The 23,233-nt window shown below is 34.0% G+C and overlaps 1 protein-coding gene across 1 annotated transcript; it reads right to left on the minus strand.

Annotated features, from left to right (window-relative positions):
* Window positions 1–22,322: 22,322 nt before the first annotated feature.
* LOC104114418 (17.6 kDa class I heat shock protein-like) lies at window positions 22,323–22,943 on the minus strand. The gene has a single exon (XM_009624871.4). The coding sequence runs from the start codon at window positions 22,835–22,837 to the stop codon at window positions 22,442–22,444; it is 396 nt and encodes a 131-aa protein (XP_009623166.1). The 5' UTR covers window positions 22,838–22,943; the 3' UTR covers window positions 22,323–22,441.
* Window positions 22,944–23,233: the final 290 nt, after the last annotated feature.

Genomic DNA, 23,233 nt, shown 5'->3' on the forward strand with positions numbered 1-23,233 from the left:
ATGTTCTAAATTCACATAGTCAATCTATTCCTACTTGTGTTAGTCTGTCCTTACCTGCCTTAAATGATGTCATTAACACCTATTCTATATTCTCATTGATAAATTGCTCTCATGCTTTAGTTGAACTTGTTATTGTTACATGTTATCTCTTTTATTGTTGATTATCATTATTTGAAGTTATTGTTCGTGTTATCCATTATTGATTGTCATTACTTGAAGTTATTGTTCATGCTTTCTTTTTCCTTGTTGATTTTCACTATTTGAAGTTATTGTTACATGTTATCTCTTCCCTTGTTAGTTATTCTTATTTAATATCATGGTTATACATTATCTCTCATTGTTGAGTTATTGGTGTTGAAGTTGTGAAAGTCTTTATCACGTTGAGGCAAAATTGTTATCGTTGAAAGATCTTCCTTGTTGAAAATTTTACATTCATTGTTATCATTGATATTCTTGTACACGTTGTGGTAGAGTCGTGGGCTATTATCGTGAAAATATTAATATTGTTGATTGTTGGCAAGTTGTGATATATGGATACTTGTGGTGCGAGTTATTATTGTGATGTGATATTGACACGCATGCGACAATATAAGGCTTGGGCTTAATATGCATGCAACGGTATAATGTGGGACTTATGTGCGTGTTGCTTGTAGGGGAACTACATGAAGCCACGCGGCGGTATAAGGTGGGCTAAAGTGCGTATAGCTATTTTGAAAAAATTGTCTTCAAAACCTATTTCAAATGCAAGGCTCTCGCGACGGTATAAGGAATATAAGGAAAAATTTTGATTGAAATTGTGAATTGTGAATACGAGGTGGTACCTCAGTTATGATGCTTGATATATATACACGTGGCAGTACCTCGATGGTGATTCTTATTGCACAGGAGGCGGTACCTTGTTGTAATTCTTGTTATTTTGTTCTTTCTTGTGTTTGTTAGTTATTGACCGTATATGATCATTGTGGTTCTTTTTTAACTGATTTCTTATGTTAATTGCGTGCTTACAATTCTGGTATTAATTTATATTGTTAACTGTTCCGTATAAGTTATTTCTCAACTTTCTATCATTTATCTTTATTATGTTTTTATACTGTTTATTTATATATATCCTAGTAGTGTCTTGACCTGACCTCGTCACTACTCTACCGAGGTTAACCTTGATATTTACTTGTACCGTTGTGGTGTACTCATACTACGCTTCTGTATATTTTTTTGTGCAGATTCAGATACGTCTGCCTATGCCGGATGCTAGAGTTGATTTGAGTAGTTGCTTGGGAGACTTTAAGGTATACCTGCTCTATGACAGCATACCTCGGAGTCACCATCCCTATCTTACCTCATGTTGTATTTTCTTTCAGACAGTGATGTAGTAAACATTCTAGTTTTTACTCTGTAGAGCTTATGACTCACTTCCACCGGTTTTGGAAAAGTATTGTTGAGATTCTATTTTAGGAGTTTATATTAGTTATTTAACCTTGTTTTAGAAGTTTGTTAATTATTTCTGTCAAGTTATTAATAACTATTAGGCTTACCTAATCATAAAGATTAGGTGCAACCATGACATCATTTGGAGGAAAAATTAGGGTCGTGACAGGGAGCTAGGGAGCAACAATAGTAAAGTTATTTTCGTATGACTATAGATCACGGATTCGAGTCGTGCAAAGAGCTTTTAATACTTGCATTAGGGTAGACTGTCTACATCACACCCCTGGGATGAGGCCACTTTTCGAATCATGCGTGAACATAAAATACTTTATGCACCGGATTATCCGTCATTATTTTTATAAATGAATGGCAAGTGGTACAAATTCTTTAGAAAATAGTCTTAGATTTTTATACAATAGAACAGAGAATGTTTAATTGGATAGTATAAAATAACTTGGATTTAGCACGTAAAAAATCATTTCTTGTGGATCGGAGGGAGTAATCAAGAAAGAATTAATTTTATTTTTTTAAAATTTGCCCTTATTTACATATTCCAATATATCAAGGTAACAACTAATTAAGGTTAATTTAGTAAATACATCTTTTTTTTCTCTAGAAATTCGTATTTTCTTAATGGGTGTGCCAAAGATAAAATAGTCAATTATTGTAAACCGGAGGGAGTAGTAGTACTCATAAGGAAAGAAATAAGAGTAATTTAGTCAAATAATATTCTTTAATACTATTAAATGATTCTTTTAATGAGTGCACACAAATCTTAAACAACAAATAGAAAAGGTCAGGAAGAAAGGGGAACATGAGTACTCTCTCCGGTCCATAATAAGTGACCAATTTACTTTTTTATTTTGGTCCAAAATAAGTGTGCATTTATGTAATCAAGTAAAAATCCAATTTGTTTTTACTCTTTTACCCTTATGTGCATATCACTAAAAAGTTTTCTTATTCCTCACATTATATCCACTATAACTATGTGACCAATATTTAATTAAGGGTAGTTTAATCATACTAGTTATTTTTGTATAAAATTTAATATTTTCTTAATGGGCATGCCTAAAGTAAACTGGTCACTTGTTGTGAACCGGAGAGAGCAGTTTATAACTTATTGGAATTCAAAGAAAAAAGATGTCCAAACTATGGCATTTATTATTTAATGTCGACTTTTTTGGCTTCATTAGACCTAATAAATAAATTGGTCTGGTTCTTGAATTGTCTAAAAAAATGTAGCTGAATTTAGTGGAAAGTGACTAGGACTTAGGAATCGCCAAAAGATTTTTTTTTCTCCCTTTCCTTTAGAGAATAGGCAGAAACATTATTGACCAAAAAACAGTAGATCATTTTGGTACTTTGGCGCCAAAGGGAAGCAAAATGGTCAAAAAAGAAAGGAATCTAATTACTATCATTAATAAATGAAGATTTTTGCGGCTCGTGTTCCCTCTTATGGCCATGTAAAATAAATTGATGTTAAAAGGACCTAGCAATATAAATAATTTCTCTGTGTATTTTAACCTATATATGAATTAACTTTATAATAATTGAAAAATTGAATTTACATAAAAACCTTATATACTTTAATCCTTGTACTTCAGAATTTCATAAACTTGTAGAAAGATAAAGGGTATAAATATTCTTATTGATAATGTCTTTGTTAAAGAGGAAAATTTGTTATCCATAATATTCAAGAATGTTGAGATATTTCAAACGTCTCGGAAAGATACTTTGCACAATTAATAAAGATAAGAATTTGGACAATCCTAAAACTATGTGGGAAAAAAAAATAAGAAAAAAAATAGTGGCGTTGGGTTGGAGGGATGTCATATTCAAAAGATATTGTTATTTGGTTTCGAAGAGGACTTTGAATGGTTATCATGTTTAACATTCATGAAAATGACCGCAAGAATTATTGTGAGATGAATATGATTTCTCTAGTTTTGATTATGATTTAGGGATCCAGTTTTGAGTATGATTTTTTTTTAAAATTAATCGCAAACCCAACACAAATATCGAGTAAAATAGAATTTTACTTAGCTATACTGTAAAAATTTATAAAAAGTTCATGAAATGAAGTGAATGCACCAAAGTCTAAATTCACTGATCAAAAGTCGCTTTCTCAGTTATTTGAACTCCTCTTCGTTAATAATTGGAGTAATATATTTCTCGATTCTATGACCTAAAGTTGCGCGGGTTAAGACTTGAAATAATTATTTACCTCTTAAGGGTCGTTTTGTTTGAATACGGCGCTTATGCTAGAATTAGTTATGTTGAGATAAGTTATACTGTGATTAGTTATTCTAGTATTGTTTTTTATCCACTGTTTGGTATGTTGTATTAAAAATAATAATTGCATGATTTCTAAAAAGAATGTATAAGTTATTCCGGCACTAATTACCCCACCCCCTACAAGGTATAAGTTATTCCCGTACTAATTTTAAACCCGAGATAATTTATACCAGGTTTGCTAACCAAACAAAGTATTAAGGTGGTATTAAAATTTTATACCAGCACTATATCTACTTATACCGCATACCAAACGACCCCTTAGTTTTTTTTAATCTTCGTGGCAATTCGAAGCATTTCTTTACATCTGTGGGTTTGTGTAATTGTGGTATCTGTTTTTAAAATTATGACTGCGTTTACAAAAAATTCAAAAATTACATGATACATATTTTAACGTACACTTTTATTGCTAAGTTACTACTCTCTCCGATCCACTTTAATTGATATTTAATTATTTTCATACATATTAAGAAATTTATCTTTTAATATTAATTAACAATAAAATTAACCATATTAATCTTAATTTATTCATTAAAAATACAATAAATACTCTTAGCCTCTTTACTCCAAGGGTAACTTTGAAAAAAAAAAAGTTAATTCTTTCTTGATATATGAAAAAATTAAATATTATGGATCATAAAAAAAATGCCAAAAATTCAATTAAAGTGCCCCGGAGAAAGTATAATTTATTAGGAGCAATACACATCCTACTTATTTTAGTTTTTTATTTAGCCATGATAAAATAGCATGGTTTGGTATAAATATTGAGCGGGTAAGTTTTTACCGATGCGATATTCTCTATTCAAAAGTTTTAACTCACTCAAGTTCGTTAACACATTAGAAGTTAAATAGAGGTAAACTACCATCGGTTGTGGTAATGTACTTTTTATCATTAAGTCTTAAGTTAGAGTCTAAGGAATACAGTTTCCTTTATTAGGAATCGTTCTACCCCAACATAAAATTTTTTAGCACATATTTGAATTAGTCGAGTCCCAAAACAAATATCAAACACCAAAACATGAATAAAAAAATGCGGATATGATCAAATGGTAAAATTTTTCTTTGCCAAGAAGAAGATGCGGGTTTGATTCTCACTATTCACTCAAGATCCAAGATAAAGTAATTTTATTACTATTTATTTATTATTTAATTTCATAAATAACATTAACTGACACCCCGTCATAATGCCACCCACATCTTTTTTTCTTTTGAACAAGCCTTCTAAATTCAAATTGTTTTGCTGCCTAAAAGCTTTTAATGTTCAGGTTGCTAAATTATTTATATAATTATTTTCAATGTGTGTGTGTATATATATATATATATATATATATATATATATATATATATATATTTCTGTTGAAATTAATAAAAAAATAAACTTAACACATGTTATATAGGAAAATAAAAAAAAGTAAGCGAGGCCCTAGCCCCTAGGGGATAAAGAGATGAAAACAGTTTATTTGATTGAAGAGATAAATTTGTTCTCTCAAAATTACAGAAAAACTACTGACTTTTCTAAATGATTGTAATTAAATTGCGGTTATTATATTTTTCTTTTCCGCTTGTCATACGTACAACTCAACTTTTCTCTGTTTCCAATATGAAATGTTTGCATTTTCACTTGGTTTCTGGAGAAGTTTTAAGAAAACAATTTTGATAAACAGACTGTGCGTTTGGATTAGTTTTTGAATAAAAAAAGTGATTTGAGAATATTAGTGTTAGTTTGCTGAAGATCTACTTTTGGAATAATTTTTTATTCCGAATATATTTTGCTTTGATTCTAGAGAAATTATATATATATATATATATATATATATATATATATATATATATATATATAGACACACACTCTGTTAAAAACAAAAAACACCCTTCTGAGTTGTTGAAAATTTCTTCGAAAACTTTTTCTTATTCACACATATTATTTAATTTGTGGCAATCTTTGACCAAGTAAATGGGGGTTTTGCGGGAATATTATTTAATCCATGCTACACATGCAGAAAATATTAGACAAAAATATATTACTCGATCCTTATTTTGTGGATAACTTTTAATTGGTCATTGCTACGATGTTAACCTGTTCCCCTTTGGCGTGCCAAGTTTCCATTTAACAGTATCCTATCTTTTCTTTGTAACAACTTTTTTTTTAATTGGTAGACGAATAATGGAATAATATCATAAATATTATTAGTTCAGAAGAACTCGCTATCGCAATGCTGCCAATACATTAAAAAACCCTCTATATGTGGGACGATCGAAATTCGCACTGATATCTACGTTTCAAATGTGAAAATAATGCCCTATTAGAGAGAAGAGAGACATGGAATTATTAATTATTATTATACATAATGAAAAGAACACTATATGAATATATTTATCTGGCGAAAGGTCGCCATCATGTAAAAATTCTATTACTTATATAGATTCCAACTTAATTAACCAAATGTAACATAAATAAAAGCGACGATAATAATAATGAATCCCTAGTGCATCCAATAGTATCAAAGTCACCCTTGGACTATAGTCAGACGTTTCTATAACAACATTCTTACATAATATTCATTTACTATAAAAGTCAAGCATTTTTCCCAGAACTGATTTTTATGTTATGTTATAATATATGTCTTTTATACAAGCAATTCACTATAATAGCTAAAAAATTTCGGAACAAACGAGACAGCTGTTATAGAGAGGTTTGGTTGTAGATATATTTTTTCTTATGCATATATATTATATGTTGAATTTACATAATTTTTTCGTGTATTTAATTCTTTGACTCATTTTAGTAAGAATTATGATATACAACCCTTTCACATTTGAAAGCTGGACATGGATTATGGATATACGTTGGACATTGCTAAAAAATCCCAAAACGCCGCGCGTTATAAAGTAAATCAAAGTTGGCTAAACTTCACATAGGTGGTGGATCAAAAGAGATTTTAAAAAAAGCAAAAGGGGAAAAAAAGGAAGAAAACTAAATCATGAGAAAAGAATGTGGCACGCCTGTCAGTGTGAAACCATCCATTATTACCTTTTATTATCTATTCATTTCTTATTATACTTTTTCTTGTTTGTAAATGATGTCAATCTTGTAATGCATTCGTGCTCCATTTATTCAATTAATGCAAAGGTTGTGTGGACGATTTTCTTATCCTTTTCAAAGGCTATAAAAATATATTTTTTTGGGATTGGAAAAAGATGAAAATGGAATGAGTAGTTGAGTCTTTTCTGAGAATTTATACAATTCGTCTTTCCTTTTACTTGCAAATGGATGGATGAATATAGTTTGCTTGAAGGTGAAGCGTGTGTAATCATGGGTTTTTTATACACTTATAACCCATCATGCTTTGCTTTTTAGGGCATAGATTAATTTATGGCGAAGCTTAATCCTCGCAATTTTTAATATCTAATGATATCGAATCAATTTATAAATACTCTATTATAACAATTAGAGGTATCCTAGGTTTAGCTGCAAGGACCAATGCACATTGAGGTAGTCTATAAGAAAATAAAAGTAACAAAAAGTATTCCTTTCTAAATCATTATTTGATTATTGATTATGCATAAAGATTGGTAACAAAAAGGGGTAGATATACGATAGTGTGCTGGTCTTGTATATTATAGTTAGGTGTAGTAAATGAGGACAATTATATTACACGTTTGTGGCAGAAAGCGGTCAAACTAAAAATAAAGGAAGGTACATAAATGAAAATTTGTTATGTCCTTAAATGATACCATAATTTGCCTAGTTCTTTTTCCTTTATTTCGTGAAAAAAATTTCAACAGCTTAATTAAACAACAAAACAACGAATGATGATTTCTTAATAAGATTACCTTAAAGAACATATTACGCAACATCTAGTACAGAATCTTGTTTTCCTAGCTAGAAGTCTTTCCCAAGGTTTCCTCGCAAATCTAGATACATTTTAAAAGGTAAAAATTTACCTGCATTTATATGATTTGGGGTAAATATCGGGGGAGAGAGTAACTTTTTACCTTAAAATGCAAGGGTACTCCTAAATTTTAAGTAGAGGGGACATTTCTTATTCTGTTGTTGTTGTTGTTACACTTATATTAATCACAACACTTATTAGAGAATCTCTAGTAATTAGATGATTTTATGTCAAACAGTATTAAAATGAAATAACTCTGAATAGATGGAATTAATGCCTGAAAATTTATATTGTTGACCTCAACTAACTTATTTGGCTTAGTTATATGTAAGTGAAAGATAACTTTCTTTAGTTTAATTTCTCTAGTCTTCCTTTAAGCAACTCAAAAATTTTCCTCCTCTCTCTCTATGTATTTTTGGTGCTTGAAATAGAGGTGGATCCAGGACGAAATTTATGGGTTCTTAAAGTGACGTCAAGCTAATAATATAATAATAACTGAATTTACGGTCAGATATTTAACGAATTTTTTAATTTACTATATATAACGAGTCTGAATAAAAGTTACTGAGTTTGAAGTTTTAATTTGTTAATTGTCTAAATTCGGATTAGAGTCAATTTAACTTGGGCCCGATCGGAGTCATCAAATTCTAGTTTGTTAGGCTTGGGCTTTTTATCTGACTAACTGGCTTGTCTGTGAACACTCTTTTGAGTTATCCATTCTGGCCCAAACGGAAATTTCAGCGTGCATACCACTCATAGGTGTTCAAATGTTTTTCCAGCATGTATAAATGTTAAACAAATCATCTTCACTTATTGTCACGATCCAACTATTTGTTTTGATTCAAGACTTTGAGTAGGTTCATACTATATTTTATGACTTGCATGTATGGTTGGTTTGAATCCTGAGAGGTCTGAGAATGATTTGAAACACTTAGTTCCTAATTAGAGATATTAAGTTAAGATTGTTGACCAAACATCAACATTTTGAGTAAACGAGCTCGGATTCATAATTTGAAGGTCACAATGGATTTATATGATGATTTTGGACTTGTACGTATATTTGGATTAGGACCCGAAGGGCTCGGGCGCACTTCAACGCTGTAGCATGAAAATTGGAAGTTTAAGGTTCATAAGTTTGACTTGCAACTTGACAGTTAGTCGTAGCATTTTCCTTTGTATTTTGACCCTTTAGATAAGTCCATATAGGCTATTTGGACTTGTCGACATGGTTTGGAGGGGATACGAGGAGCTCGAGTAAGTTTCGTTGCACTCGTTGCATTTGAAGTGCCAAACATGATTTTCTGCACTTGATCTAATTTCACAAGAGAACTATTCTAAATTTATGTCGGTGAAGATGCATTGATGAGAGTTATATCCCTTTATATCTTGTTTTATGAAATTTAAACCGTTCGTCAATCAAACATCTATACAAAAAGTTATGACTATTTTAGTAAAGGATTAAAAAATATCGCTATTTCTGAAAATCTGTATCAAAAATTTCTACACCTGTGTATAAAACCCCATTTCGTACTTGGACTTTATTTTATTTTAGGAGCTATGGAGCTCGATTTGAAGTAATTTTTGAAGGATTTTCACCTAAGATGATGCGGTAAGTGATTCTAACCTAGATCTATATATCATGAATCTACCATTAATTCTTTTCTTGGAAACACGAAATGTAAGAGGAAAAGAAGGATTTTGACTTAAAAGTTATGAGAGTATATTTTAGGGGGTTTTAACCACATTTAGACCCAAAATTAGAAATCAATTACATATTTCGACTCGTGAGGTTATAGATCAATGGAATCCGACTTTTGCTTGGGGACTTGACCGTGTGGGTCTAGTGTTGGTTTTTTGTTGACTTTTGAGATTTTATTAAAGATCAAAACTTTATCATTTGGAATTGATTTCTATAGCTTCATTTGACTTTTTTGAGCATTCTTTGGACTAGATCCGACTCGTTGAGAGATTTGAAGCTAGAAAAGGCGAATTTTGAAGAATAGAACTAGCCCGAGATAAAGGTAAGTATCATGCTTAACCTCGGCTTTAGAATTTTTTTTCAAAGAATGGACTTATGTGCTACATTGTACGTGTTTGGAGGTGAGATATGTACGAGATGACGAGCGTATATACGGATACCATGGTTCTCCATGCTTGGGGGGAAAGGTAGAGTTTAGGCTTCTTTACGCCTTGTTTTGGTACATGTTCATTTATGATATGCCTTGTTTGTATGACTGCATGAGCAATTTCATTCATGCTAGAGATCATGTCTAGGCTTTTGATAGCTTATTTGAACATGATGGACTATTTTGTATGTTAGATTACATGTTATAGCCATAGTCATATTTTATACATATGCATACATCTGTGCATTTTTATATCTTTATCCATATGCATCACATATATTTATCTCCATATTATAGGCATATATCCATGTATATAATTCTATGATATGGACTGAGGTTGGCATGATGAGACATTTAGTGCGGCTGATATTACTATGGCATGATTGGACATTTCGTGCGGCTTAGTGACTGATTTATGAGAAATTGATGCTTGATTATGGAGCTATAATTCTTGGGTACATGGATTTGAATCCATCCCTATGGAGTCACATGATTACTCATTCTATATTGGGTTGTATGCGCACAATATTATTAGACATCTGGGAGGTATCAGGCACTGAAGAGGTATCGATTGATGTACAATTTGAGTCTTTATAATGCATAGACATTCTAGATTCATATAGAAGCATTCATGCATATCATTTACATATCCTTATTCATGCATTTTACACATGCATGAGACTTATTAGCAGGTTGTTGGACACTTGAAGGGTGTCAAAGTTACGTAAAGTTTCATTCTTTATCATGGATGGATATTCTAGACTTAGCTTACGCAGAAGCTTTCGAATTAATGCTACTTGTTACATATCTCCTTTATATGCGGATTTGGTGTATTTGTATATGATTTTGACCATATTATCTGAAAAAGCATGCTTATTATCTTTTTCTTTGACGGTGTACTTTATTATTAATATCCACTATCTTTGGTTGTTTCTATGTTATTCTATATGTTTATGACCACACAGGTTATATAAAGTGAGTATCTCTTGACTAAAATCTCATCAGTACTTCATAGAGGTAGTCTTAATACTTAACTGAGTACATAAGGTCGGTTGTACTATACTTCTACAGCTTGCATACAGATTCTGAAGCTCAGTTATTGCGGAGTTTGACAGCGAGCACTGAAGACATATCAACATTCCAGTTATTAGTTGCCATTTGTTCATGGTAGCTTAGGATCTTGTATTTCTATTTAAGTACGTACATTGAAACAGATAATGTATTTTCTCATATCAACGTTGTATTCCTATTCATTGTTGCTCATGACTTGCGACACGAGCTCTTAGATAGTTAATAAAATTTCACATTTTTTCTTCTTATTTATATGCTTATCTCCTATAGTGAGTTATGCTTGTGTTGCTTGGTTCGCTTAGCGGGTTGGGTTAAATGCCATCCCGACCTGGTAGCATTTAGATCGTGACAAAGTGGTATGAAAGTACTAGGTTTACAGGTCTTAAGACTCATGAGCAATGTCTTAATAGAGTCTTATTTACGGACACGTAGAGCTCCGTATCATGAGCGAGAGATACAAAAGCATTTAGGAAAAACTTCTTCGAACCATTGACAAAACATCATTCTTAAGTCATTTCCCAACTTTTCCGTTTTTGTCCATTCCTGATGGATTACCTCCGGCTCCGGGACATCCTACGAACAGTCCATTAATCATGGACTTATTTACTTATATTAGTTGTACGGGTAAGACTAAATTTAGAGATTAATCATTTCATTTTTTAAACAAAAGAAATTGAAGAAGATTACGAGGAGAAGTGGGAGGAGCCATGTTGTATTATATATAGCTGATGGGATAAATTCTTTTGCCATTGATGTGGGAGAGGAGGTTGAAATACCTGTTATCACTTTTCGCACTTATAGTGCTACCTGTACTTCAATCTGGAGAAGCTCATTCAAGTAGGGGAAATCCCCGTGCTTGAAGGTAAATATCAATCCATTTACTATTTATATTAAGGAATTTATTAAGTTAATTTTTTTGATTTTCCACTCAGTGTCCGTTATTCGCATTATAAGGCTCTGACTAATTCATATCCGTGTCACGTAACCCGTTAAAAAGGGAAGGCTGCCTACCAAATTTTTTTTCATTCTTGAAGCTCGAACTCGACATCTCTTAGTAAGGATGTAGGAGATCCTATCATCCCACCACAATTAGAGGCGGATTCAGGATTTAAACCCTATGGATTCAACTTTTATGATTTTTAGCATTGAACCCATTATATTTTTAAAATTATGGGTTCATATCTACTATTTTTGTAATTTATGAATTTTTACATACAGATTTTTATTGCGCGTCAAAAATTATGGGTTCAGTACTATGAGCACCTAATTTTTGACTATGCTTGAATTTTTTCCCACTCATCTCACCAATACCTCACTTCTCACTCCATCTTTCCCGCTCTCATCTTCCCACGTGTGTTCCCACCCCACTTTCCTTTGTCCCCCCCACACTTTGTTCTCACTCCACTTTTTTTTATCCCCCATGCTTGTCCCCACTCACAACCCCCCTTCCCCACATGTCCTTCTTTCAAAACACACACACGAAAAAGGGGGTGCTGAAAACAAAAGGAGGGAGGAGAAAAACCGGGGCGCCCTTTTTTTTTCCTTCTTTCCCAAAAGCCAAACGCAGCAACTGAGTCTGCCATGATACTATCACAAAATCTCCATTAAAAATACCTCATCAACTATCAAAGCTTCATGGATTTTTCCTTCCATCTTTAGATCCAAAAAGCAGCTGAAAAATGGCCCCTTTTCCAACAAAATATCAATTGCGAAAATAGCCAAAAAGCGATAAAAACCAGTCTGACTCCCAGCCCTAAAAACACCCGTAAAAATTCATGAATCATAGTTTATCCAAAATTAATTCAAGCTAAGTTGTAGTTAATAAAGCGACCGTGCTAGAACCACGAGACTCTGGGAATGTCTTACACCTTCTCCCCGGTCAACAAAATTTCTTACCCGAACTTTATTTTCGCAGACCAATAATAATAGAGTCAAATCTTCCTTTGACTAGGGATTCAAATAAAAGGTGACTTGGAACACCCAAAAAATCAATTTCAAGTGGCAACTCTGTAAATAAAATAATTACTATTCAAGTTTGTCACATTAATTGAAGAAATTCTTTAACCCACAATCCATAATACATATCTTTGTGGGGTAAAAAGGGGGTGTGATAGCTCTGGCGACTCTGCTGGGGACAACCAGAATTCGAGCTTGTACATATTGACTTTTATTTGGATTTATTAATTTTATATATACTGTGATTTATTTAGGACTAATGTGCTACTTATCTATTTTTTACCACTTTGATATTATTGAACTGTATATATAAACTGTCTTCTCATGCACCCCTCTGAGTCTTCTTGAAATTAAATTGGATATTTGCTTGACATAGCCCACTTTCTTTGAGATAACCGAGGTACTTGTCACCCGATAAAGGATTTTAGTCACACATATTTTAGGCGGAGAGCACCACCAGCTAAGCCGGAAAGCAATGCTACTGGTACGCTGACCCTCCCCGACTCGAGTTATCCGCTTGAGTATGCCAGTCTAGATACCTTCTCCACCAGGATTTAAACCTAGAAGAACAAAGCTCATACCGAATATCCCTAGTAGGTTCGCTTTATTTGCATCACGTGCATTTGACTTAGCAGGGGTCGGCACAAGGGCCGAGTTCTGTTTTAGGACAAGTATCTTGTTGAGACTATTATGTCATATTTTGTGCTACTTGTTACATTATTTGGGAGGCTTGCATGTTGTCAACTTTAGCATAAATCAGTTGAATGAACAGAAAATAAAAAAAAATAAAAAATGATGTGGTCTATTGCGTATGATTTTTAAAGATTAATTTTCATAAATAAAAAAAAAGAGAAATAGTTGGTTCTACCGAATTACGCGAGTCTGATTCTCACCGGATGTGAGATACGTAGGCAAACCTCATCGGTTCCAGCCCCAATTTTCAAAAATCCAAAAAAATATTGTCCTTTAATTCCTTCTTTAGAAGTCTTTCCTTAGAAAATCCCAAATAAAAAATTTAAAACAAAAAATATTTTCTTTCTTTTTATAAGTCTTTCATTAGAAAAGAAAATCAAATCAAAATCCAAAAATATATTTTTTTCTTTAAAGTCTTTCTTCGAAAAAAAATAAATCGAAATTCAAAAAAAATATAAAAAAACAATTCTCTTTTAAAAAATTCTCAAAAGAAAAAAAAATCAAAAACCAAAAATATTTTCTTTCTTCTTTATAATAAGTCTTTCTTTCGGAAATTAAAAAAAATAATTAAAAACCTAAAAAAAAAGAGTTACTTTATTTACTTTATTCCTAATCTTTCCTGAACTACGCAATGATCTGATTCATGCGGCATCATGATACGTAGGCAATCCCCATCGGATTCGATCATAACCATTAAATAAACTGAGTCAAAAAAATGAAAGAAAGGAGTGACTAAAATAATAAAGAAAAACAAAGAGCGAAAAACAAAAAAAAAAAAGAGAAAAGGAAAGCAAAAAAAAAAAAAAAAAAATCCAAAAAGAGAAATGTTTGTCCAATTTGAAAAAAGAAAATCGCGGAAAGTTTCCGTGAATATGGTGTCAAATGACGCGAGCATGCCGTCAAGGTAAAGCCTTCATGGACAGAGCAGAAATGGTTATAGTCTTCATATATGCCCAAGAGGCGGACTACTTTCATAAAATGATGTCCGCTATGGATGGATCATTCGCGTAGGCTATCAAAATTAGGGAGATGAGGAATTTGATCCGGTATTGAAGTCCATTGCAACCATTGCCTAGACAGAAGAAATGCTAAAAACGGGTGTCAAACCTGAAAGTTCCTTATTAGACGGGAGTCTCGGTAGCCGGTCTTGCTATCCTTTCTGCGTTCGGATTATTTCAGGGTGTAATCCAGATGTTTTACTTCACTGCTTTGCTTTCTGATATAAACCCTTCTATCTTTAAAAATTAAAAATAAAATAAAATAAATATTTCATTGTCGAGGAATGTCTCTTTTCTTAATCTTGTTACTTTTTCTTATTCTCTTTTTAACTCTGTTAATGCAGATTTTAATGACATGACATGCTTGCGTACTTCATGTCCAGATTCTAAAATGCTGCCAGACCTCGAAATAATGAATCAAAAAGTAAAATGTGTTGAAGATAAGGCTTGTGAAAAAATAAATAAAGAATTGGAAAAGTAGGCCTAGGCCAAGTCCGAATGAAATTGGAAGAAGTTGAAATTCCCTCTCTTCGGATCATTGTTGAAGCCGAGATTGAGGATAAAGATCGTGTCAAGAACTGATTGGAATAATTGACACCGATTGATAAAAAATGATTAGCCGTAATTTTTCACGGGCAGTTGCACCAACAAAGACTGGTCCGTGTCTACAATAAGAAAGTGCGGTCCAGAAAATTTGAAGTAGGACAACTCATTCTGAGACGTATCCTCCCTCTTCATGAAGAAGCTAAAGGAAAATTGATTCCATATTGGAAAAGTTCATACATTGTAATGAGATTACTGCAAAAGAGAGCGTTGTACCTGGGAAGCATTAAAGGGAATGTCCATGAAACAAATGTCAACACGGATGCAGTCAAAAGGTACTATGTTTGACCCTCTATGTAGCATTAATGTTCTCCGGTTGGGATGATGAAGGCTTTCTTTCTCACTATCCAAATATTTAACCCTTTTGCAAACTCTTTGTGCCAGATCTTTTTTTTTTACTCTCTTTAGAACCTGGAAGTTATTATTGAAAAAGAAAATGAATGAAAAAATGAAAAAACAAATGAAAAAAAAAACAAAAAAAGAGAGGAAGAAAAGACAAAAAGAAAATGAAATGAAAAAAGGAAAAAGGAAAGGAAAAAGAAAGAGAAAAGGAACAAAACAGAAGAAAAAGCAAAAGCAAAATATAAAAAACAAAGTTTCTTGAACTACGTTCGATTTGATTCCGAAAGAATACGTAGGGAGCCTCTCTCTGGGGTTCAGTCACACCAAAACAAAAATCCAAATTCCCCCAAAAGTGAAACTGGGGCAGATGTTATAATGGTTCGACGATGGTTTCGCCTGAAAGGTTCCAAAGTTGTAATTCAATCTAAATTCTTTTTACCTCAAATCCTATTCAAGTCCTTCCGATCAATTAGCAAAGAGGTTCAAAATAGGAGGATACAATTACTTGGATCTGATGCAATCAAATGAGAGAAATAAATTGAGAGGGTCTTATTCGTGAAAACCCTCACGGGCACCGTAAGACGATGGTAAGCAGAGAAATTAAAATGAGAGAGTCTTGTTAGTGAAAACTCGCAAAGAGCACTATAAGGCGACGATGAGAAGAGAAATGAGAGAGGCTAGCTGTTGAAAACCTGCAAAGTGCGCCATTGATCGAAAAAGGTTCCTCACAGCCATTGACATCGACACAGTTCGGGGCAAGGTTTCTCTGTTTTGAGGCAAATATTGTGATGAATTTTTGAGATTCGGACGGTTTATACGGATTAGGCATCCAGTCCAAAAGGTATGTCATATTCATTGAAGTCCGCATGTAATCCAGATAAGTCCTTCTTTTCTTTCCCCGAAAGGAACACCTCTTGTTTAAACTCAATTTCCATTCCATTGTTTGTTTTTCTTTGAATCTATTTCGGTCTAACTTTGTTCCAAAACTAAGGCAAAGATGGGATGGCAGGACTAATTTACAGGGCTCTCGTTTGATACAAGCTAATATGCAAAAGAGGCACCCGGTATTGGCAGAGGCATCAAGTCGATCCCGACTGGCCATGGTGGCTGATGCTTTGAAATTAAAAACTCTCGAAAGGAGGAAATCAAATTGAAAGCGTCTACAAGGGCAAAATGAAGTTGAAAAGGTTAAGTCCCAATTGGCTAACCGTCTTGGAAAAGTTTGAAAAGCCAAAGGTTCCCCAATACTCTAAAGTTAAAATTGGAAGAAAGAAATCAAATGCCCACAAAGGCAAAATAAAGCTGAAAAAGGTTAAACTCACGCGACCAACCGTCATGGTAAAGTTTTGGAAAAGCCCAAGATTCTCCGAGGCCAGAAATGAAATCGGTTTTCAGGAAACAACCAGTTGCAGTTGAAAGTATCATCAAAGAATTCAGGCTGGTATCAAGTGACTGAAACACTCAAGGCCACAAAATCAACCACCGTTTCAAACTAACAGTTGTTCTTTATTTGAAAAAACAGGAAACATGTGCAATCCAAAAGCAACCTTGCAAGAAGCAGGTGCAACCAGAAAAAGAAGAAGAAGAAATATCGCGGTAGCTAGAAATAGCTATGCAACAGCAACAACTTCAAAAGGGAAGTCTTCTCCAAGTTCTTTCCCGCATTTTATTCATTCTCTTTAAAAATAAATAAAAAAAGGATTCAAAATCATGGTAGTATAGGGTCTCCAATCTCTATATGCGATTTCCATCATAGGGCTTCCATTCCCTAATTGATTTTATTTTAGATATTGGGTCTCCACTCCCTAGTTGAAGTTATTTTAGATATAGGGTCTCCTCTCCCTAGTCGTTTTTCCAACATAGGGTCTCCACTCCCTAGTTGATTTTATTTTGGACATAGGGTCTCCACTCCCTAGTCGCTTTTCCAACATAGGGTCTTTACTCCCTAATTGATTTTATTTTAGACATAGGGTCTCCACCCCATAGTCGCTTTTCTAACATAGGGTCTCCACTCCCTAGTTAAAGTTATTTTAGACATAGGGTCTCCACTTCCTAGTCGTTTTTCCAACATAGGGTCTCCACTCCCTAGTTAATTTTATTTTGGACATAGGGTCTCCACTCCCTAGTCTCCTTTTCCAACATAGGGTCTCCACTCCCTAGTTGATTTTATTTAGACATAGGGTCTCTACTCCCTAGTCGCTTTTCCAACATAGGGTCTCCACTCCTTAGTCTCTCTTCCAACATAGGGTATCCATTCCCTAGTTGACGTTATTTTAGACATTGGGTCTCCACTCCCTAGTTGATTTTATTTTAGACACAGGGTCTCCACTCCCTAGTCTTTTTTCTAACATGGGGTCTCCACTCCCTAATTTATTTTTATTTTTAAAACAAAGGGTCCCCACTCCCTAGTTTCCTTTTCAGTAATACAGGGCGCTAACCCTTGGTTACATTTTCTTTTTCAGTAATATAGGACGCCAACCCCTAGTTACATTTCCCTTTTCAGTAATACAGGGCGCCAACCCCTGGTTATATTTCCTTTTTCAATAATACATGGCGCCAACCCCTGGTTACATTTCCTTTTTCAGTAATACAAGGCGCCAACCCCTGGTTACATTTCCTTTTCAGTAATACAGGGTGCCAACCCCTGGTTACATTTCCTTTTTCAGTAATATATGGCGCCAACCCCTGGTTACATTTCCTTTTTCAGTAATACATGGCGCCAACCCTTGGTTACATTTCCTTTTCAATAATACAGGGCGCCAACCCCTGGTTACATTTCCTTTTCAGTAATACAGGGCGACAACCCCTAGTTACATTTCCTTTTCAGTAACACAGGGCGCCAACCCCTGGTTACATTTCCTTTTACAGTAATACATGGCGCCAACCCCTGATTACATTTTCTTTTTCAGTAACACATGGCGCCAATCCCTGGTTACATTTCCTTTTCAGTAATATAGGGCGCCAACCCCTGATTACATTTCCTTTTCAGTAATATAGGGCGCCAACCCCTGATTACATTTCCTTTTTCAGTAATACAGGACGCCAAACCCTGGTTACATTTTCTTTTTCAGTAATACAAGGCGCCAACCCATGGTTACATTTCCTTTACAGTAATACAGGACGCCAACCCCTGGTTACATTTCCTTTTCAGTAATACAGGGTGCCAACCCCTAGTTACATTTTCTTTTCAGTAATACAAGGTGCCAATCCCTAGTTGCATTTCCTTTTCTGCCAACCCCTAGTTGCATTTCCTTTTCAGTAATACAGGGTACCAACCCCTGGTTACATTTTCTTTTCAGTAATACATGGTGCCAACCCTTGGGTATATTTTCTTTTAGTAATACAGGGTGCCAACCCCTGGTTTCATTTCTTTTTAGTAATATAGGATACACCACTCCATAGTTGATTTGAGCGTAAATACAGGATACACCACTCCCTGATATCTTTATTAATATAGGGTACACCATTCCAAAAAAAAAAAAAATTATCTTCATGTTTTCCCAGGGTACACCATTCCCGACACTTTAGTTTCTTTCAATAAAAAAGTACTTTGGAATTTTGTTACAATAACTAGCAAAATTTTTCTAGTGAAAACCGGGCCAGAAAAATTTCGTTCGTTTGTTTATTTTGATGTCTGAGCAGGTTTTTGTTTTACCTTGAGGCTGAGGGTTCTAGATGACCAAAAGAAGAATTCTCAATCCAAAATAAGGAAAAGAAAAGGAAAAGAAAAGGAAAAGAAGTGAATTCAAATGCAGAAGCAGATGAAAAGGATATGGAAAAGCTCAAGACATGACTAAAGTAACTAGCTTTACATTTTCCGTTTTGATCAGAAGAAGTTTGTAGAAGAATGAACTAGCACCTGTAGCTAGCAAGCATCAAGGTTCAGATCAGAGTCTGTGTGAAGAACCAGTCAAAACTCAAGATCAAGTTTTAGATGACTTATAAATAGGAATCTTGTAATTCATAGCTGATAGGTTTGTTTAGTATTTTTGATTTTGATGTAATAATAGGACCACCGACTGGAGCCTCGACGGAACCTCACTCGACTCTCCAACTCATCATTCCATCACTCTTCTTAAGCTACACTCGGCCTGATTCCCTTATAACCCGAGATATGTAGGCTGTCCATATCCAAGACTCGGTCGCACTCTTTTCTCTTATCTCTTCCTTTTTGAATAATGGTATGGCCAAAAATTAGTGATATCGCTCATCTTTTCTTTGCCTGAAAACGCTTCGTGTTTCCAAACAAAGAGGGGCATGCTATGAGCACCTAAATTTTGATCATGCTTGAATATTTTCCCACTTATCTCACTAATATCTCACTTCTCACTCTATCTTTTTCGCTCCCATCTTCCCACGTGTGTCCCCACCCCACTTTCCTTTGTTCCCCATGTTTGTCCCCCATACTTTGTCCCCACTCCACTTTTCCTTATCCTCCATGCTTGTCCCCACTCACAACCCCCCACCACATGTCCCTCTTTCAAAATACACATACAAAAAAAAAGGGGGGGGGGGGGGGGAGGAGGAGGAGGGGAGGGGGCTGAAAATAAAAGGAAGGAGGAGAAAAATCGGGGCACCCTTTTTTTTTCTTCTTTTCCAAAAGCCAAACGCAGTAACTGAGTTTGCCATGATACTACCACAAAATCTCCATTAAAAATAACTCATCAACCATCAAAGCTTCATGGATGTTTTCCTCCATCTTTAGCTCCAAAAAGCAGCTAAAAAGCGACCCTTTTTCCAGCAAAACATCAGTTGCGAAAATAGCAAAAAAGCGATAAAAACTAGTCCGACTCCCAGCCTTAAAAACACCCGTAAAAACCCACAAAACATCCATGAAAATCAAGCCAAAACACGGCTGAAATTGCTGCAAAAACGCAGCAACACTTACCCATTTAAAACACGCGAGTTTCAGTGGAGGGAGGCAAGTTTGCCGTTCCGTTTCAGTTGATGCTCCAGTCCACGGTCGAGTTTGGTTAGTTTTCTTCCTTGTAACCCAACACTCAAGGCTCTTTATTAATATAGTGAAAAGCTATGCTCAACAGAGGTCACTTTTTTCTTTGATTCACTTTTAGTTTAATATCATGTTCGTGTTTAATCTTTTAGTGCGTTTATTTTGTTTAAATGTCTTTGATAGCTTATTAAATTATTTGGTTGCCTATGTTTGTTTAAGAACATCGCTAGAATTTGTATGAGTTAAGATTTATATTCATGTGTTTACTTGATGGGTGGAAGTTACTGATTTGCATATTTCATGGCACTATAGAATTTCTTTTGTAGGTAAAATAACTACTAAAAAAAAATAAATAAATAAAGGGATTTCTAGTAAGCTCTAATCAAATAGGTTGTGGTTGTTTTGTTTGTTTTCTTCCTTTTCTTTTTCTTATTCTGTAAGCATATAATTTTGGTTTAATTTTTATACATGTAAAATGGGAAACATTCGAAGAAGACAGTAGTTGAGTTGGTATTGTGCCTTGTGATTTATGGTGTATCAAAATGGGCCATAGGTTTGCTTGGTGGAAATTAAAAGGTTGCTTATTTAACATTTGTTTTAGTTCATATAGTATGAGTGAATGGGATTTGATTAGCTAGTTGGATTTTTAGAGATGTTTGATTATGTTTGGAGTAGTTTGGGGCTGATAGGATTCAAGAAGATTTAGCCTTTTGTCTCCATTTATTTCATAATTATAATAGTCAAATCTTACCCCTTCCACAATAATTCCATAAATCTTGACCTTACAATAATCTCAAGTTTAGGAAGAATAATGAATACCTCTTAGAGTGCTTTAGGCGTGCTTTTAATGAATCTATCGCGATTATGTATACGTTCGCGTGACATAATTGTGATTTTCAAAATTAAAACCGAAGTATGTGTTCGCGCAACTTTGGCCAAAACAATCTTAATATAATAAAAATGCTATTTATTGTGTACACGTACGCGTGTCATGATTTTGGCACAATAAACAAAACGGATTCACTCACGTGATTCGTTTCAAAGATAATTCTATATTTTAAAAGCGGATACATAAAACATGGAAACCAATAAATCATAGTTTATCCAAAATTAATTCAAGCCAAATTGTAGTCAATAAAGCGACCGTGCTAGAACCACGAGACTCGGAGAATGCCTTACACCTTCTCCCCGGTCAATAAAGTTCCTCACCCGAACTTTATTTTCGTAGACCAATAATAATAGAGTCAAATCTTTGTTTGACTAGGGATTCAAATAAAAGGTGACTTGGAACACCCAAAAAATCAATTCCAAGTGGCGACTCTGTAAATAAAATTATCACTATTCAAGTTTGTCACTTTAATTGGAGAAACTCTTTAATCCACAATCCATAATACATATCTTTGTGGGGTAAAAAGGGGGTGTGACAAATACCGGTCCCCAAAACACTACATCCGCCTCTGACCACAATGCATGGTTCTACTTATTAAGTTAAGTGCACAAGCTGATCACTCACTCACTACAATTTATTTCCATTTTCCTTTTTATTTTTGTAGTACTATAGTTTGTATGTATATAATCCTAGCTTATACAAGTTAGACATGTCATGATAAATTATATATTTTATTTATTATTTTTTAAGGGGTATATAAAATTAATTGTGGACAAGTAAAAGTGATTTTATTATTTTTTAAGGGGTGTATAAAATTAATTGTGGACAAGTAAAAGTGAATGAAATAAGTGATTGATTAAGTATTTATTATACTATTTATTTTGTTATTGTATTTACATATAATACATTATTTAAGCCATGAGCTTAAAATACTTACTTTAATACTACATTAAATTAAGTGAATCACAACTATTTAAAGAACTTATAATGTTAGAGACAACATTTAATTCATCTGTTAAAGTTCGACTGCCAAACCTAATGCCAATGTATAAACATAAGAAATTAAAATTTTGGGATCCCGAGTCGTGAATATTTTACAAACAACTTTTATTGCTTACAAACCAGTTACAAGATAACAAAATAGAAAGAAACTCATATACTTATGAGAAATGCCACACATACTTATCAGATTTTAGAGTTAATTAGCCAGTAATCTCAATGGTTTTGACCTCAGGTTTCTTGACCTCCTGCTTAGGAATTGTGACAGTGAGAACCCCATTTTCCATACAAGCCTTCACCTCGTCAAGTTTAGCATTTTCAGGGAGCCAGAACTTTCTGCAGAACTTGCCACGTGGTCTCTCGATACGTCGCCACGTCTCATTCTCCTTCTTCTGATCAGCAACACCGATTTCGCCGCTAATTTGCAGAGCCCTTCCTTGTTCAACTTCAACTTTAACTTCTTCTTTCTTTAAACCTGGAAGATCAGCTTTGAACACATGAGCTTCTTGCGTTTCCTTCCAATCAACTCGTGGGTTACAGGTTTCATTAGTTGAGCCAATTTGGAAGATATCGTCTAGCAATTGAGGAATCAGTGCCATTTTTTCAAATTGATGATAGCTAAGTGAACACTTTCTTGGATTGACAATTTAGTTAGTTTATGCCGATATTTATAGGGAGTTTTTAGAGTGATTGAAATTTCGAGGGTCTTCTATATATTTGGGCTACTTTTCTAAAGTAACGATCCAACTCTTCTAACGTGGCTTCTAGAGTTTGCTACTCTTTGGTAATTACTGGTGTTTTCTAGAGCAATTTAGTGCTGTCAAGCAGATAAGAATGGAAAGTTCTGGCTTTTGCTTCTCAATCGTTTCTGTTTACGTTAAAGTGTATTTTTATTTTATTTTAACTAACAGGTCATCTAAATGATATTTGTAGGCAAACGTCTTTGAATTGTGAAATTTATAACTATAAAAATAATATAGATTATCTGCTACAAT

The sequence above is a fragment of the Nicotiana tomentosiformis genome, chromosome 7, assembly GCF_000390325.3.
Source record: "Nicotiana tomentosiformis chromosome 7, ASM39032v3, whole genome shotgun sequence".
Classification (NCBI taxonomy): Eukaryota; Viridiplantae; Streptophyta; class Magnoliopsida; order Solanales; family Solanaceae; genus Nicotiana; species Nicotiana tomentosiformis.

What these genes read in the sequence shown, in the direction of transcription:
- LOC104114418 (XM_009624871.4), bottom strand. Translation starts at nt 22,837, where the DNA reads ATGGCACTGATTCCTCAATTGCTAGACGATATCTTCCAAATTGGCTCA.